This window comes from Pinus tabuliformis, chromosome 2_2 (genome assembly GCF_031772625.1).
Source record: "Pinus tabuliformis cultivar Carrire ecotype Pingquan chromosome 2_2, CPIR1, whole genome shotgun sequence".
Classification (NCBI taxonomy): domain Eukaryota; kingdom Viridiplantae; phylum Streptophyta; class Pinopsida; order Pinales; family Pinaceae; genus Pinus; species Pinus tabuliformis.
In genome coordinates, this window is record NC_142300.1 from 462342940 (window position 1) to 462359876 (window position 16937).

At 39.8% G+C, this 16937-nt stretch overlaps 1 protein-coding gene across 1 annotated transcript in view; it reads right to left on the reverse strand.

Moving 5' to 3' along the window:
• LOC149193294 (tRNA ligase 1-like) overlaps positions 1–16937 on the reverse strand; it is a 317173-nt gene that overhangs the window by 214885 nt on the left and 85351 nt on the right. Inside the window, exons 17-18 of the mRNA XM_089407278.1 lie at positions 5180–5297; positions 4673–4733 (exon numbers count right to left, since the gene is read on the reverse strand). Coding sequence (XP_089263404.1) covers positions 4673–4733; positions 5180–5297 — 179 coding nt within the window. The remainder of the gene's footprint in view (positions 1–4672; positions 4734–5179; positions 5298–16937) is intronic.

Sequence of the window (16937 nt, forward strand, 5' to 3'; positions counted from 1 at the left end):
ACATTGAAGGAAAAGATTAGTGATCTCCGATTAAATCGGAGTTAGGGACAAGCGATGGCCGATATCGGGACTTAAGGCATGCGATATGTGATTAGCATCGGCGATCGGAGCAATCGGTCGATCAGCAGTCAGCAATCCCCGCTACCATCCTCTTCTCTTCCGCATGCAGATGTATTCATTATTGTTATTTTAAAATGCAATTTAACACATCACGAAAGTAAAAGGTCTTGGAAGTGTCCTTTGTCACGCCCGGACCAAGATCATTGATGCTTGACAGCTTCTGCGAATGACGAAGGCTCATTTTGGATGATCGTGCTCATGATGGTCAAGTATCCCTGATACCTGGTCGGCTTCTTATTTTCCCGAAAAGGTTCCCCTGGTGCTATGTGCCCTTCAGCATCATCAAGTGTCCCTCTAAGCCATGAAGGCCTCTTCCTAGAAGAGGAAGCCTCTTGCAGAGGGGATCAATAGGATCCATAGGTTCTTCCACATCGGGCATCGTCTCATCTTCCTTTTCCTTTGGTTCCATGGTGTCAGCGTCTTTAGATCCCCTTTGAGTAGGAAGATTGTCAACTTTGCTAAGAGCCATATCTTCGTCAAAGGTGACATCATGGCTAATCTCAATTTCCCTTACGAAGATTCCTTTCTTTCCAGATGCACCCAATTTATTCCTCTCCTTCAGCACATGAAAATATACCAGACTTCCAAAAAAATTTAAATGAGATACGTCAAGTTTCTTACCAGTGAACATCTCTTCGGGAGTCTTAGAACCCAATGCTTGATGAGGGCATCGGTTTTGCACATATACGACGGTATTCGCAGCTTCGGCCCATAGAAACTTTGGAAGTCTTTGATCGTGAAGCATAGCACAAACGGCTTCCACAATCGTACGATTCTTCCTTTCCGCCACACCATTCTGCTTAGGAGTATATGGTGTTGTAGTCTCCCTCCTAATGCCAGCCTCTTTGCAAAAGTCATGGAACTCATTGGATTCATACTCAGTCCCATTATCAGTCCTTAAGATCTTGATCTTCTTTTCAGTTTGATTCTCAATCAAGGCTTTGAAGTGACAAAACCAAGTGAACAGTTCATCCTTCTTTTTCAAGAAGTATATCCAAGTCTTGCGAGAATAATCATCTATAAAAGTGAGGTAATATAAATATCCTCCCAAAGAGTTCACAGGCATCATCCAGATATGCCTGAGTGAACCAATTGCAATATATCTGAGGTCTTGCTTTGGCTTGAGGGAATGGTCTTATTTTGAGCTTTCCTTCGGCACATCCAAGACATACACCTTCTTGCTCTACTCAGAACTTGGGCATCCCTGTCACCATTTGTCTTGTAATGGGTAAAGCTTTATAATGAAGGTGAGCAAAACTCTGATGCCATAGTTCGGATTGAAGTGATGTGTCACAAGACATGACACCCAGCGGACTTCTTCCGACCTAATATAATGAATCGACTCGAAACCCAAGAGTGAAAGCTTCCTTAAAATTCTTTTTCCATACACGTACCTTGCCATCGATGAAGGTTACCTTGTAGCCTTTGTCCTCCACTACCGAAACGGACACCAGGTTCTTTTTTTAGATCATGTACATATAGGACTTCTTGCAAATGAATTGTATTACCCTGATTCAATTGAAGAGTGACATTCCCTACGCCTTTCACGAGATATTTTGTGTTGTCCCCAAGAACAATTTCCAAGTTGGTCTCCTTTTCTATCAGATTGGATAGAGCTTCTTTTTAACCAGTGAAGTGCCTTGAGCCACCACTACCAATAAGCCAATTTCCCAGCAAGTCCAATGAGCAGTAGTAGAGAGGGTTGTTGGTAGACAATATTCATCTTGCTTACTATTAACAACGTTAGATTAATACCTGGAGTTTCTTGCCTTCTTGAAGGGTTGTCCTCTTCCTTGATTTCCGGCATTTCTTTTACCTCTGCCATTCCTTTGATTGCCTTGAGAGTGATTTTGGTCATCGTCATGGTGTGAGTCCCTTTTATCAGGGCACTCCCTCGCATAGTGGCCCATTTTTTTGCAATTGTAACATCGACCTTTTCTTCCACCCTTAGGTCCAAAGTTTCCTTTGGATTTAGCCCCATAAGTGTTTCTTCTTTTAGCATGAGAAGAAAAGGCGGAGGGATGGCCTTTAAGTGTGGGCATTTCTTGCTCTTCCATCCTTGTCTCTTCTTGAATACATCTAGCCATCAATTCCTCAAATCCTAGGATGACATTATTGTTGAGAAGAGTAGTCCTGAATATATACCATTCAGGTGGCAGTCCTCCAAGAGTTGTGATAGTCATTTCCCTGTCAGGAACTACTTCCCTAATAGATAGGAGATCATTCTTGATCCCGGTGATCCTTAAGAAATATGCTTGCATACTCTCATCTTTTCCCTTCTGAATTTCCTTCAGCTTATTTCTAAGGACCAGAACTTGATTTGCATCATTAACTTTAAATAAACTCACTAGTCTATCGTAGATTTCCTTGGAGGTTGTCAGCTCGGAAACTTATGCCACCAAGCACTTATCGATAGAGTCCCGAATGATCTTCCTTGCTTTGACTTCTCCCTTGGACCACTTGCTTTTGGCAGCGGCAAATGCATTTGATGGAGGCGCAACAACATTGCTTCTCACATGGTCCAACACTTATTGATCTTCTAAAGTCAAATCGAGAAACATCTTCCATTCATGATAGTCAGACTTCTCACGGAGCTTGTCTTCGGCGGGGAAGAGTGTTGAGGACCCCAAGAAGTTTTTAGGATAGCCTTGCCAACCTTCTCTTCGTGATTGCTCTTGCTCTTGCTCTTGCTTGGGCTTTGTCTTCACCTCAACTTCGATACTATGTTAAATTATGGTATGTTCTATGCTTAGAGAAGTTAACTTATTTTCTTCTTATTAGCCACAGATTAGCAATCATATATACATTAAGTAAAGTGCAGATAGAACATTAAACGATCAACAGAAAACAAGCCAAGACAAGAGACACAAGATGTGGTGTGCTGGCGGCTAGCCAGGGACAAACCCCAATGTGGGAAAACCCTTTGATCAAATCTTCTTTTATCTTCAATACTTCAACAGAGATAAATAGTACAAAATCAAAATTCTGTAATTTTATATCAGCAGCAGAAAACCCTAGATCAGCAAAGTCAAACTTGGTCAAACGAGTTGAAATTGACCTCCAATATGCTTGGCAATTTCCGTCAAATAGCCCTCGAACAGCCTGAAGAAACAGCCCTTGAACAGCCCCAAAAACATAGTCAACCTGCTGCCCAAAACTAGGGCAGTCAATGTTGGTCAAACCTGTGGACGGATTGCCTCGATTTTTGTACCAAAATCTGCGGCCTGCCTAAGAGAGGCAACCACACCAAAACCGCACCCTTGATGAGTCAACGCAGGTCAAAGAGACCTTCAGCAGTTTCTGCGTCCTCCTTTTCAGTGTCCTCCTTGCCCTAATGCGTCCTCCTTCCCACGTGTGAGTTGCTCCTTGTATAACCCAAAGCTAAGGACAGAGAGAGAAGAATGAGTGAGATGAGATGATGAGAAAATGAATCAACCTCTCTTGTGTGTGCCACACATTTACCTGCTGGCCAGCCTTGACAATTTGTTACAAATAAATTCATATCTCCATACATACTTATTGGAATCGGATGATCTTTAGATTAATCCTACACCTCTCGACAGGAGGAATCTAGGAGGAATCTAAGAGAAATATCAGCTTCCATAAATGAGGTGACGCACATGGCGTTTGGCCCTAGTTGCCAATTTTAACATATCTCCAAACAAGCTGCCAACAAATTTGTCTGCCGCCACCACCTTCTGGCAGTGCCGCCACTAGGCAGACCTCTTTGTCTAAACTACACAACACCATTGTCGTGGGCCTTCTCCATAACTGCTTTAAATTCCATTTCCACTCCGCCACAGCTATCCACGACACAGCAATTGCCATCAACAAGCTTACCCTCTTTTTGTTGATGATCATTGATGACTAGTCAATGTCAATATCCCCAACCATTGATCTCATTGGAGTATCAACTAGGAAATCTATGGTGGATCATTAGCATCAGCTCTTTCATACCATAGCCTTACAAATGTATGCTTCATTTGCTCCCCAACAATATCAATTGACTTCAAGGATATCCCAGTTTACTTCTCACGAGTCTGTGACCCCCCACACCCCACATGACTACATCATGTAAAGGAAGCACATTAAATGGTTGTTTAAAATGTCACCACTTCTATATAGATAGGTGCATTACTCACTTACATATGGGTTATTACGACCTAGAGGCTAGAAGGTACCTCCACACTTCATCTCAAGAAAAAGTTGACTAATAAAACCAAAAGTTTTGTCAACTACATTAAAAAAGTTATTGAAAATGCAATCAATTGACTTGACAAAAGAGCATGGCTAATTAACAACATAATCTCATGGACTTAAAATAACTTATAAGCCTGAACTAAAATACATGAAATATGACCTGTTTAATCAAGCAGAATACTTTAGAAAAAATGGGCAGTCAAATACATATAACTAAGCTGATTATAAAAGGTAGTGTACTTGATCAATAATTTAGCATTCACATACATATAAATAAGCTATTTATTCAGGAATAATAGAATATGAATAATTCAAAGTCACTAATAATGAAAAAAGAGGATCAGTAAAACACCTTCAGAATTGGGAACCACTGGTACTGCTATTGCCCTAGTGCTCCTACTCATATCTTCAATCTGCAAATATTCAATTCACCATCACAATGATTCTTAGAGAACATATATCAAATATGAAATATTGAATATCCCTCCATCTCATAGTGTCATTGCCCATTCTTTTTCGCATCATTTTATCCCTCTAGTCTTCCACAAAATTCTTTCCCATCTTCTCCAGAGTAATGCCTAGGCCCTAAACATAGCACTAGACACAATAAACCCAGCTAATGAAGGCTTTCTGAAAATTCCTTAACAGCTAGATTGGCCCCAAACAACGAAAGTAAGTAGACTGGAATGAACATGACAAGCAAGCAGACATTTAAAATACTTCATAAAAAACCTGCATGCAAGGTCATCCTGGGAATGACAATTCCTATTATATTGAGCAACGTAGTATATTGCTCACTTTGGAAGCACATATAAATGACATTTTATAAGTGAATTAAGCATTTGCTCACAGACATTACCTGCTTCCATACTTCTTCGTTTGGTGCATTTTTGTCAGCAAGAGTTATTTCATATGGCTTCTTTTTCCTCTCATCAAGTACCTTCTGCCAGTACTTTCCTGTAAAATAGTCAGTGTAATGCCATCATTTTTAAAAAGCATCCAAAAATGATATATGTAAAATGCTGAAGGCTACTTATGATAAAATTTCCCTACAAAATAAGAAGTAAAAGAACAGAACTACATGATTGAAACCTTACCGATATTGCCAAATGCATATTATGTAACCAAAACAGAATCAAAATGCAGCATCAAATAGATGATTCAAAACCAAATTAGATCACAACAGTGATGATAGATGAGACAATGTATAAATCTGACATAACCTTTCCAACGCAATAAAATTCTGCATACATTAGAGGCATCAGAAAGAGTGGTGATGGTAGAGCTACATTGACATGAGGAGCTACTAAAGACTATCCTGATCTAGAGCATCATGCAGCCTTGATACTTGTTATAAAAATTCAATCGCAAGCACAAGAGTTTTATAGGCGGAAAGGTGATGCGCTAACAATAAAGTAACACGAAGACAACTCGGTTTGGAATACCATTGTCATGAATTATTAATCAATTGCCGCTGCCTTACGAGACAATTGCCACTGCCTTATGAAAATGTGCAGGACTTGATCAGTCAATGGAGTTATGTCCAATATATATGGAGATAGAACAAAGTGTATGTTGGGTCATACTATTTATTGCAGAAAAAGGGTAAAACATGGCTGGGCCTGATGAAAATTGGCAGCTCAGAAATGAATTTCCCTAAAGTCATGTCTAACATCTCTAGTATGACATTCCAAAAATAGTAAATCACCTTGTATCAATTGGTAATCAAGTATAGTTGATGGAAAATCACTCAACTTATCATTAATCAATCCTAATAGTTCAATTTTGACTTAATTATCAATATTATCATTACTATTATCATTATCCTCATGTTACTATGATATTATTATCAAAAAAAATTCAAGTCACCTTATCTTCATATTTCACACCCCTCTCTCCTTAATGTCTCACATGACTCTACGTTACTGTCTGTCTTAATCTTTCATTAAAGACGGCATATTCCTCTTACACACTCATTGAAGTCATGTCATAGAAGATTCCTCTTACACACTCTTTAACGCATATGTTACACTCCCTCTTAAATGCAAAAGTTACAAAGGCATGTGTACCGCTTCTTAAATGGCATTCATTAGCCTCTCTCCTTAATGTGATGAGATACACTTCCTAAAAGGGCATGAGTTACACTCCTCTAGGCATGTGTGATTCCTCCATTGAAGGCATGCTTTGCCTCTCTCCATAATGGCTTAACTTACTCTTCCCTATCCGGCATATGAGATACTCTAAGGCATGCTCCTCCTTTATGGCATGAATTCGTTGTTCCTACATATATGTGGCTCATATCTTTTCCCCTCACTACTTGTGCATTGTGAAAGAAGGATCTGAAACTGAGAGAGAGAGTTGGAGAGAATTGAAGAAGATTGTGAGGAAGAGAGACTTGGAGAGTAAGAGCAGAACTTGAAGATTGATTCAGTGTTTGCATCAATTGTTGCTATCAATGATCTTCATGCTACAGCTTGTGCAGATTTGGGTGAGCTTACACATTCTTTTGATCTCTCATTGTACTTTGTATCTTTGTTGAACAATTGATATCTAATAGAAGAATCTGATTGGGTTTACCCCTTATTGGTTTGCCCTAGTCATTGGACCTGTTACCCACCATTTTTGTGGTAATATCCCTAGAGAAAAAAATCTCCAAGATGGTCCTCAGCCGGTAGCCAGCAGCCCCTTGCAGACTGCAGCCACCAGCTAGCTAATTTGTACCATATTCTCCACCACCTGAGCCAGCCATGTAGTTCCTCGCCCATTTTCCATGATCATATGTTTGAAGGAGGGCCTCCCGAACCTAGAGGTATGGCTTGTCATTTGGAAATTGAGTATTATAGTTTGCTTATCATGGACACTTCTAGGGCATGGATTAATGGGGGATTACGTGGAAAGAATGGGCTAGGTTTGTGCTTCTGTCCCCAACACCCCTCTTAGGAATTAACCTTGGATTCTAGTCTCGTGGGATCTCTTTTACTAACCATTTGGTTCCAGGGATGGTATTTCACGAGAAACACCGATATTGGTTGCCAACTACCAAGCATGTGTGATTCCTCCATTGAAGGCATGTGTTGCCTCTCTCCATAATGGCTTAACTTACTCTTCCCTATTGGCATATGAGATACTCTAAGGCATGCTCCTCCTTTATGGCATAAATTTGTTGCTCCTCCTACATATATGTGCCTCATATCTTCTCCCCTCACTACTTGTGCATTGTTAAAGAAGGATCCGAAATTGAGAGAGAGAGAGTTGGAGAGTATTGAAGAAGATTGTAAGGAAGAGAGACTTGGAGAGTAAGAGCAGAACTTGAAGATTGATTCAGTGTTTGCATCAATTGTTGCTATCAGTGATCTTCATGCTACAGCTTGTGCAGATTTGGGTGAGCTTATACATTCTTTGATCTCTCATTGTACTTTGTATCTTTGTTGAAAAATTGATATCTAATAGAAAAATCTGGTTGAGTTTACCCCTTATTGTTTTGCCCTAGTCATTGGACCTATTACCCACCATTTTGTGAGTAATATCCCTAGGAGAAAAAAATTCTCCATGATGGTCCTCAGCCGTAGCCAGTAGCCCCTTGCAGGTTGCAGCCACCACCTAGCTCATTTGTGCCATCTTCTCTGCCACCTGAGCCATCCATGTGGTTCCTCGCCCATTTTCCATGATCGTATGTTTGAAGGAGGGCCTCCTGAATCTAGAGGTATGCTTGTCATTTGGAAATTGAGTATTGTAGTTTGCTTATCATGGACACTTCGGGCATGGATTAATGGGGGGTTCAGTGGAAAGAATAGGCTAGGTTTGTGCTTCTATCCCAAGGACTCCTCTTAGGAATTAACCTTGATTCTAGTCCCGTGGGATCTCTTTTACTAACCATTTGTTCTAGGGATGGTATTACACGAGAAACACCGATATTGGTTGCTGACTACCAAGCATGTGGAATCCTCCATTGAAGGCATGTGTTGCCTCTCTCCATAATGGCTTAACTTACTCTTCCCTATCTAGCATATAAGATACTCTAAGCATGCTCCTCCTTTATGGCATGAATTCGTTGCTCCTCCTACATATATGTGCCTCATATCTTCTCCCCTCACTACTTGTGCATTGTGAAAGAAGGATCCAAAATTGAGAAGAGAGTTGGAGAGAATTGAAGAAGATTGTGAGAAAGAGAGACTTGGAGTGTAAGAGCAGAACTTGAAGATTGATTCAGTGTTTGCATCAATTGTTGATATCAGTTATCTTCATGCTACAGCTTATGCAGATTCGGGTGAGCTTACACATTCTTTTGATCTCTCATTGTACTTTGTATCCTTGTTGAACAATTGATATCTAAAAGAAGAATCTGGTTGGGTTTACCCCTTATTGGCATGCCCTAGTCATTAGACCTGTTACCCCACCATTCTGTGGGTAATATCCCTAAGAGACAAAAATTACCCAAATGGTCCTCAACCAATAGCCAGCAGCCCCTTGCAAGCTGCAGCACCCAGCTAGCTCATTTGTGCCATCTTCTCTGCCACTTGAGCTAGCCATGTGGTTCCTCGCCCATCTGCCATGATCGTATGTTTGAAGGAGGGCCTCCCGAATTTAGAGGTATGCCTTGTCATTTGGAAATTGAGTATTGTAGTTTGCTTATCGTGACAATTTTGGGCATGGATTAATGGAGGGATTCAGTGGAAAGAATGGGCTAGGTTTGTGCTTCTGTCCCTAGGACCCCTCTTAGGAATTAAGCTTGGATCCTAGTCCCGTGGGATCTCTTTACTAACCATTTGGTTCCACGGATGGTATTTCACAGAAACGCCAATATTGTTGCTGACTACCTGCAGGTAGTATGCATAGCAGGAAAAAATTCTCCTAGATGGTCCTCAACCAGCATCCCCTTGCAACCAACAGATAGCTCGATGTGCCATTATCTCCACCACCTAAGCCAGCCATGTGGTCCCTTTCCCATCTGTTATGTTTGTATGTTTGAAGATGGCCTCCCGACCTTGAAGGTATGGTTTTTCAATGGTATAGTTGAGTAATTTTCCTTAATTTTCGTGGACACTTTGGGCATGGATTGATGGGGAGATTTAGCGAAAAGAGTGGGCTAGTCTGTACTCTTGTCGCTCTTCTCGACTTGGTGGTTACCCTTGAATCTTAGCCTCATGGGATCTTCTTTACGGGCCATTAGCTTTATCGCTGTCACTACATGGGAAATCTTGATTTTGGTTGCGTGGTCCCGCTTCCCAACACCATATACATCACTCGATTCCGCTCATTCTAGCCCCATTCATCATTTTTCCCATCCAGTCCACATATGTCCACTAGGTCCACATAGGTTTAGCCTCCCCCCCCCCTTGTCCACACCTTGGTTGTGCTTCGAACGATGCCCAAGAGTTGATGCAGCGAAAAAGAAAAGAGAAAGCATCATTTGGCCACTCTCAATAGGAATGTACCACAAAATGCAAAAGATGGCCAAGACATACAAATTTGGCACATGAGCCAAATATGAACTCTGCCCCTTATTTATGGTCATCACCCTGGTTCTTATGGGCCCTAGATGAGCCCCCTCCACATAAAGGAACCCATGATTGTCCCAACCCCTGGTGGGCAATGAAATGCCCCACCTTAAAAGGGGGTACCCACTGTTATGTCTTATGTGTCATGCTCTCATTCCTGCAGCCCCGAGCAATTATAAAGAAAAATCAATTAAAGACAAAAGGCATATGAAGAAGGGTGGAAAAACCAAGGCTGAGGTAACTCATAAACCACAATTTTCTCCCTTCTACACTCGTATTCCTAGGTGTGGGCTTCCCTTATTATAGCTACCCTTGTACCATGGCATGTGGATATCATTTGCCACCTACCACCTGATGGATGTACCATGGACATGCCACCCATTTTAAAGGTGACACCACCTAATAGAGTCCTTGATTAACCTCTTATTGAGCTTGGAGACACTTGTACATGCCAAAGCCCACTATGGAAGGGCATGCAACCATGAAGTGTTCCATTGATTCCATGATTTGTAAGATCTTTTACTTGATTATCCTAATGATTTGTTGTATTGGAGCGCAAGGTGACACATTGGATCTTATGTAGGATTGCAGGTGGGTCTCCATTTTGGGCTTGGTCTCCTTAACGAGATCCTAGCCCCTAGAGTGCCACATTGGCACTTGTAGGGTGAGCGTTGAGAGCCATGGGCCTCCCACCATAGAAAGAATTACTTCATGGATCCCAACATTGCTCATTGATTGCTCAAGTTCCACCTTTTGGGTGAGGATGATGCACTTGGTTCACCATGCCCAACTCCACACTTGCACCATACACTTGGTAGAGTGTTCCAGGGTCCAGATGAGGATGTGTCTCACTGCAGGAGAAAGGGAGGGCTTATGTCATCATCCTAGCCCTTACAGATGGTTTACAGGCATTTTCGATCCACTTGGAGACCCATGAGGATGTCCTTGTGCCCCCACACCCACTTGGGAGCACCACAGGGATTTGCTTGGAAAACAAGGGGCCAACCCCTTGTCCACTATGTTTGAGGTCCATTCTCACATCATGGCACACTCTAGACTTCATTAGGCCTCCTCAAAGGCCCAACAACTCATTTTATTGATCATTCTACCCTCTTGAGAGGCTTATTCTTATGTTATTGAGCTATCTTGGTGGGCTTGTCACCAAGGGATGTTATTATTGCACATTATTTTATTATTTGGGGCTCAATTAGGCCAAATTAGGCAAATCGAACTCATTAGAGATTGTATAAATAGATGAGAGGTGATTCATTCTCTCATCATCACTTGGATTGGGTTATTAGCTCTTGTGAGAATTTCGCATTCCCTTTGGAGGATGAGTTTGGTTTCATGGATGAATTTTGATGTTTGGATTCTATCTTCTTGGTCTTGGAGCTTCATTATTGGCATAATATGATGATTGGATATACTCATTTGTACATGTAAGTGATCTTTTTCATGTTTATTCTTGTTATTTACTTTGTCACATGAATGTTGCTGGGATTTTCGCTATATAGTATGAAATTTACTGCTATTCTATGTGAAATTTTGACATTTTGGTCTCTTGAAACGTCAAATCATTGCATGTGCCATGTATGATGGGTGAATGTTCCTAGAGGTTATCTTTGTTGAAAATACCTTGATAAGTCATCAATTATTGCATATCAAAGTATAAAATCTTCTAGCAGCTAATCTCATGCCCTAATTGCCATGCGAAGTTGTCTAGAGGTCTCCTTGATTGGGTATAGTCTCTCCAAATCACAAGTTCATCTTGGCTCCATATCTCTCAAATGCAAGGTACTAATCCTTCCATAGTGTTCACTTTCTAAGAATCTCTCACCTTTTCTTCTCTTTCTAGGCCTAACTTCCATAGGTCAACTAGGGCATCAGTTTTCTCCCATTATAGCCACAAACAAATTTGATCTCTTGTCCATAACTGCACTAGGGTTTTCTCTAGAGGCCCTCCAAATTTCAAGAAATTCCGATGGGGATCTTGAGTTATAGCAAGCCTTAACTCAAGCATCGTTTCTTGTTGTAGTTTCCCTTGGCTAGTGCCCTCATTTGGACCATTGCATTCAATTCTCAATGGAAGATTTGTCGTTTGGTCTTCTTCTCTTCCATAATTGGGTCAAGCCCTTCCTTGGTTGATCAACTCCACATCCTTGACCTAATTTGGGTCCACTTGGTCCTGTGTGGTCCCGCAACCTTACAACTCTAATCCCACAAAGATCACATAAAGGCCAATTCTCCACAAGGATTTCGAATCTAGGAAACCTTTTGACAAAATTTTTTCCAAAACTTTGATCTCAGTCCAGAACCCTATTTTCAGAGAATCACCTTTCTTTTCAAGAATAAAATGTTATTGAGTCTCTTCCTGTAATGGTGGTGGGTGGAAGACCCTCCATCCTTTCAATGACCATTCATTTCTCGTGATTCTCATAGGGTCTCCTCCAAGATGAAAGTCCATAAAAAGCAGGAGCCTTAGCTGAGGTGACATTCGGCAGTCGCTTCGTTGTTGCTCCTTGACCCAGTAGTTGCTCTATAAGATCCTCTCCTAGAACCCCTACTAGTTTGAGCAGTAACAAGTCCTGATGAGGAGTCTGCCAAGCTACGGAAAAATTTCAGCAACTATATGATTGGCACTGATCCATTTGGGAGCAACAATAAAAGTAGAGATCAAGAGAATTCATCGTCTCTTGTGTGGGAACATGCATGGAGGTGCTACTCCACTTCTACAAACTCGCCATTGTGGTGTTATCCCAGGTGGTAAACACTTCTTTTGCAGAGAGGTGTTGGAGCTCTTATTCTTTCATCCACATTGTTAAAAGGAACAAGTTAAATTTAGATCAGGAAGAGAACTTGGTTTATGTTCACTACAAATTGCGATTGTTGTTCCATTACTGTGACAATGCAAACACTAATAAAGACCTTAAGCTTTGGGACAAAAATTTGGAGCGGCCAATTTGGATGATGGAGTGTTGTGATTAGAGCAATTGGAGGAAGCTCTTATCCATGATGATGATGATTGAGTTGAGATGCCACCTCTATCTGGTCCCATAGCTCCTAGGTTCGATGCTTCAGCACCAACAATAGGCTTCATCTTCCTTAGTTCCATTGTCGCAACTTCCGTAACCACCATCTTCTTCACTATCACCATCTTCTTCATTGCCACCACGTGGAGGCTCATGTATTGTTTGTGGTGGAAGTGTTGAAAATCAGTGCATTTGTAAATTAAAGTTGACTTTCCTTACTTGATAATTACTTGTGATATTAGTTGGCATTTTATTACTTTTATTTCTTCTTCATCAAGCAATTATCAAAACATGAAGATCACAAGAACACAAAGAACACAAGATATAGGCTCCAAGCCAGGGCAAAACCCCTCCAAGGGGAAAACCAAAAAAAAGAATATTTCTCTTCTTATAGAATCAAATCAAAGTGAGCTCTCCATGACCCAAAGACCGAAGTCAAAACTCCTTCCAAGCACCAAGTCAACTCTCCAACAATTCCTTCCTCAAACAAGGTCAATGAATGCCAAAATTCAAAATTTTTGTCAAACTAGAGTTTCGACCCTCTATTTTAGATCTGCAACTCGAACCTACAATTATCGGCTTCTTGTAGTTATCCAAAAATCGTAATCTTGCACGTGTGAGATAATCCAGGCATAAAAATCAGATTTTCCTTCTTTCCTTTGACATTCTTTTGGTCTTCTTTAGCCTTCGCTCTTCTGACTTTTCTTGTTTCAAATTGAACTTGTGAAGTGTCTCCAAGTGAGTCAAAATCCCTTCTTGTATATACTCTTCTCAAGAGGTTGAATATGCCTCTCCTAGGTTGACTTATCCTTGCAGGGTCGACTTGGTCTTGGAGTACAAATTAACTTTTTAAACTCAAAAATAATAATTTTCTTTTTATTACAAAGAGTCCAAATGGGACTATAATACATGACAAATATTCTTCTTTCACTCAACAAGCCTCAGAAGCATGAAGAACGTGCTTTGAAGTTTGACCTAGACTTGAGCATGAACCCATGCTTCAACAAATAAAAATTCTGTCTTATACAAAGTCATGATTACTAATGTCATTATGAAGACTGAATCTAGTTACATTATCCACTATGAAGGAGAAGACACTAGTAGATATATTCATAGTTTACTATTGTCATAGATTAGACTTGTAGTCTTGCTGTGAATTTTGAACTTTTTTGTCCTAGTCTTCCTAGTTCAGTGTGTATTTGGTTGTGGCCAAGTGGCCTCTTTTGTGAACATTATATTTGAATTTTGGACATGACTCATGTTGACAGTGATCACTTGCTAGATAGGTTATTTGAATGTTTAATGATTTTACCTTCTAAATGTTTTATGATTTTATGATATGCTTAAAAATTTGATGTATGTTTGTAATCACTGGAATCTTGATGGTTGATGCTCGAATCATTAATCATTGATGTACAATGGATTCCATATCTATCTTGATTTATGTACAAATATGTATGTTTTCATATCTTCTACAACTAATTTGGTCTTTTGGATGTTTTTTTTAATATATCTATATATATAGATGCTTTGCTTCCTAGATATTTTTATCAATGGCGCTTCTGAAGTGTTGACCACATGAGTGTCAACTATCTAAATATGCAGAGTACATGTTAGTAGATAAAAAATTTCTAAGTCATCATTATCATACAACTTCCAAATTTGTCATTTCAATTCCAATTTTGCAACCCTGTGAGCCATTACTATAAAAATGATTCTAGTATGGCTATGAAGCCATGTATAAACATCTAGTAAGCCTTTGATTCTTAGCAAAGAGTTTCACTCTATGGAGTTTTTTTACCCTTTGCAAATGGTTACATAACGACCCTTATAATTGGCAGAGTTTTTCTCCCACACATACCCCAAAGTAGAGTGGGGCTCGATGGTAAGGTCTTAGGTGTAGTCCTCTAGTGTTATCGAGTCTATGTATTTTTCTCATACTAGATCATTTGTTTTGTGTCACAGAATTTGGTTGAGTCTAAGAGGTCATGCGTAATTGTAAAATTCCCCTTCTAATGGGATGTCCATGTATATCTTGATGTAAAAGGTGTTGTCTAGGAATATTTTAGGTGGATGATTACTCATAATTAGACATCATCACCTAAATATTTTTTTAAACACACTCTGAGTGGAAAATATGTGTAATCCCCTCTTGAGATTTATTTCATTTTCCAGTGAAAATGTCAAAATAATTAAACTGGAAAATTGTCAAAAAATAAAATGAGAGAAAAAATATTTTATTCTCCAAGTGGAAAAATTATAAAAATTATTGAGGACCTTTTCTCAAAAGGGAAAATTAAGTCAAAAAATAGTGCTTGGAGACTAATGTGAGAGCCTTGTGTCAGCTATTCTTTCAAGCTTCTCTATTGTACTGTATGTCATGAGCTCTTGCTTTCACAGTATGCTTCTAAATGATGCCATCTTCTATTATGATGCATCATATCAACTTACAATGCTTCTTGCCATGATAGCTATTTTTTACAAAATTGAAAAGAACTAAGTGAAGGAGATTATCTCAATCATAGTAGAGATCTTTCACTTCCTCCTCCTTTGATTTCTTCTTCTCTGGTTCTTCCACCTCTTGGTGATATGAGCTTCATTCCTTTTCTTATTGTCCTTCTTGAGTTTCGACAATCTCTAGTGCCCATAGTCATGACCGCCATAACATTGGATCTTTGACATATACTTCTTATTCATTTTTTTGAGGACCAAACTTTCCAGACTTCCCTTCTTCCTAGCCATGGCAGCAAATGCTTGGACTTGTTCATTTGATCCTATATCGCTTTTGCCTTCAACCCGTTTCTTCAATTTTACACAATGACCAAAGTTCACTGAATGGGTGACTTCCTTCTTCCCAAAGATGCTAGATGTGAAGTTGCCCCATTCCTCTGGAAGTGCATTGAGCACTATGGTGGTGATTTCTTATCGGACATTATTTCTCCCAACTCTTGTAGTTGTCTCTTATTCCTAATACCCTCATAAAGTATGAGGTTTTCCATCTTCCTTTGAGATCTTCATTTTGTATAGCTCGTTCCTCAAAGATATCACTTCTCCTGCGGTACTTATAGAGAATAATTCTATTAACTTGTCATATATTTTCTTTTGATGTCTCCAACTTTGATACATAAGGTATAAGGGGATCCTTGATGGATTCTATGAGAATCCTTTGAGCCCTTGTTGGACATTGGGTTTAGCGCTCCCTGTGTGTTTCACAACATGGACTAACCATCTCTCATGGATCCTAACTGGCGATTGTACGAACACTAATGCCTGTAGATTTTGGTCTAACACCAATCGTGATTCCAACAAGTGGTATCAAAGTGGCAAGTTTCAAGTTCGAAACTCACCCGGCTCGCACTGGGGGGAATTGTGGACATTGGTTCAGCGCTCCTCGTGTGTTTCACGACATGGACTAACCGCGTCTCGTGGATCCTAACTTTGGCGATTGTAGCGGACACTAATACCTGCAGGTTTTGGTCTAACAACAATCGTGATTCCTGTGTCCTCTGAGAGGACTCTAGGTCAATTAGTCATGCCAGAGCATCTCAAATATTTGTTGGTTTTTAATTTTATGGATGACCAATGATATGAATATTGAAAACAGGTGCTTAAGCCTTAACAGTCACTAATATAAATGAAAAGGATGTATTTGTCTATCTACAGTTTAATTGATTTAAAGTGAATGAACAGCAGAATATTGTTGCAATATAACTTGCTAAATATTAGACAAAATATTTGATTGGTATAAGGAAAGAATACAGATAAACATTGTTTCCTGTGGAACAAAACAATGTTTCCTGTAGAACAAAATAATTCAAACAAATGCAGATTTGTGTGACAATTAATTGATATAGGGAGTTTACAATAACAATAGTCTTATAAGCTAGTCCCTAGTTATTGCTAATAACTTCATAGGGTTTAAGATTGACTGATACTCAGTATGATCTTACCCAGATCTCTGCATAAAGACTTAAACATATGAAGCAATACATAATGAATTAAGAAGATATGAAAAAACTTACAAGAAGACAAAACTATAGAAGGAAAATTCAAAATCCTTTCATTAACTTGGCAAATCTTTAGCTCAGTT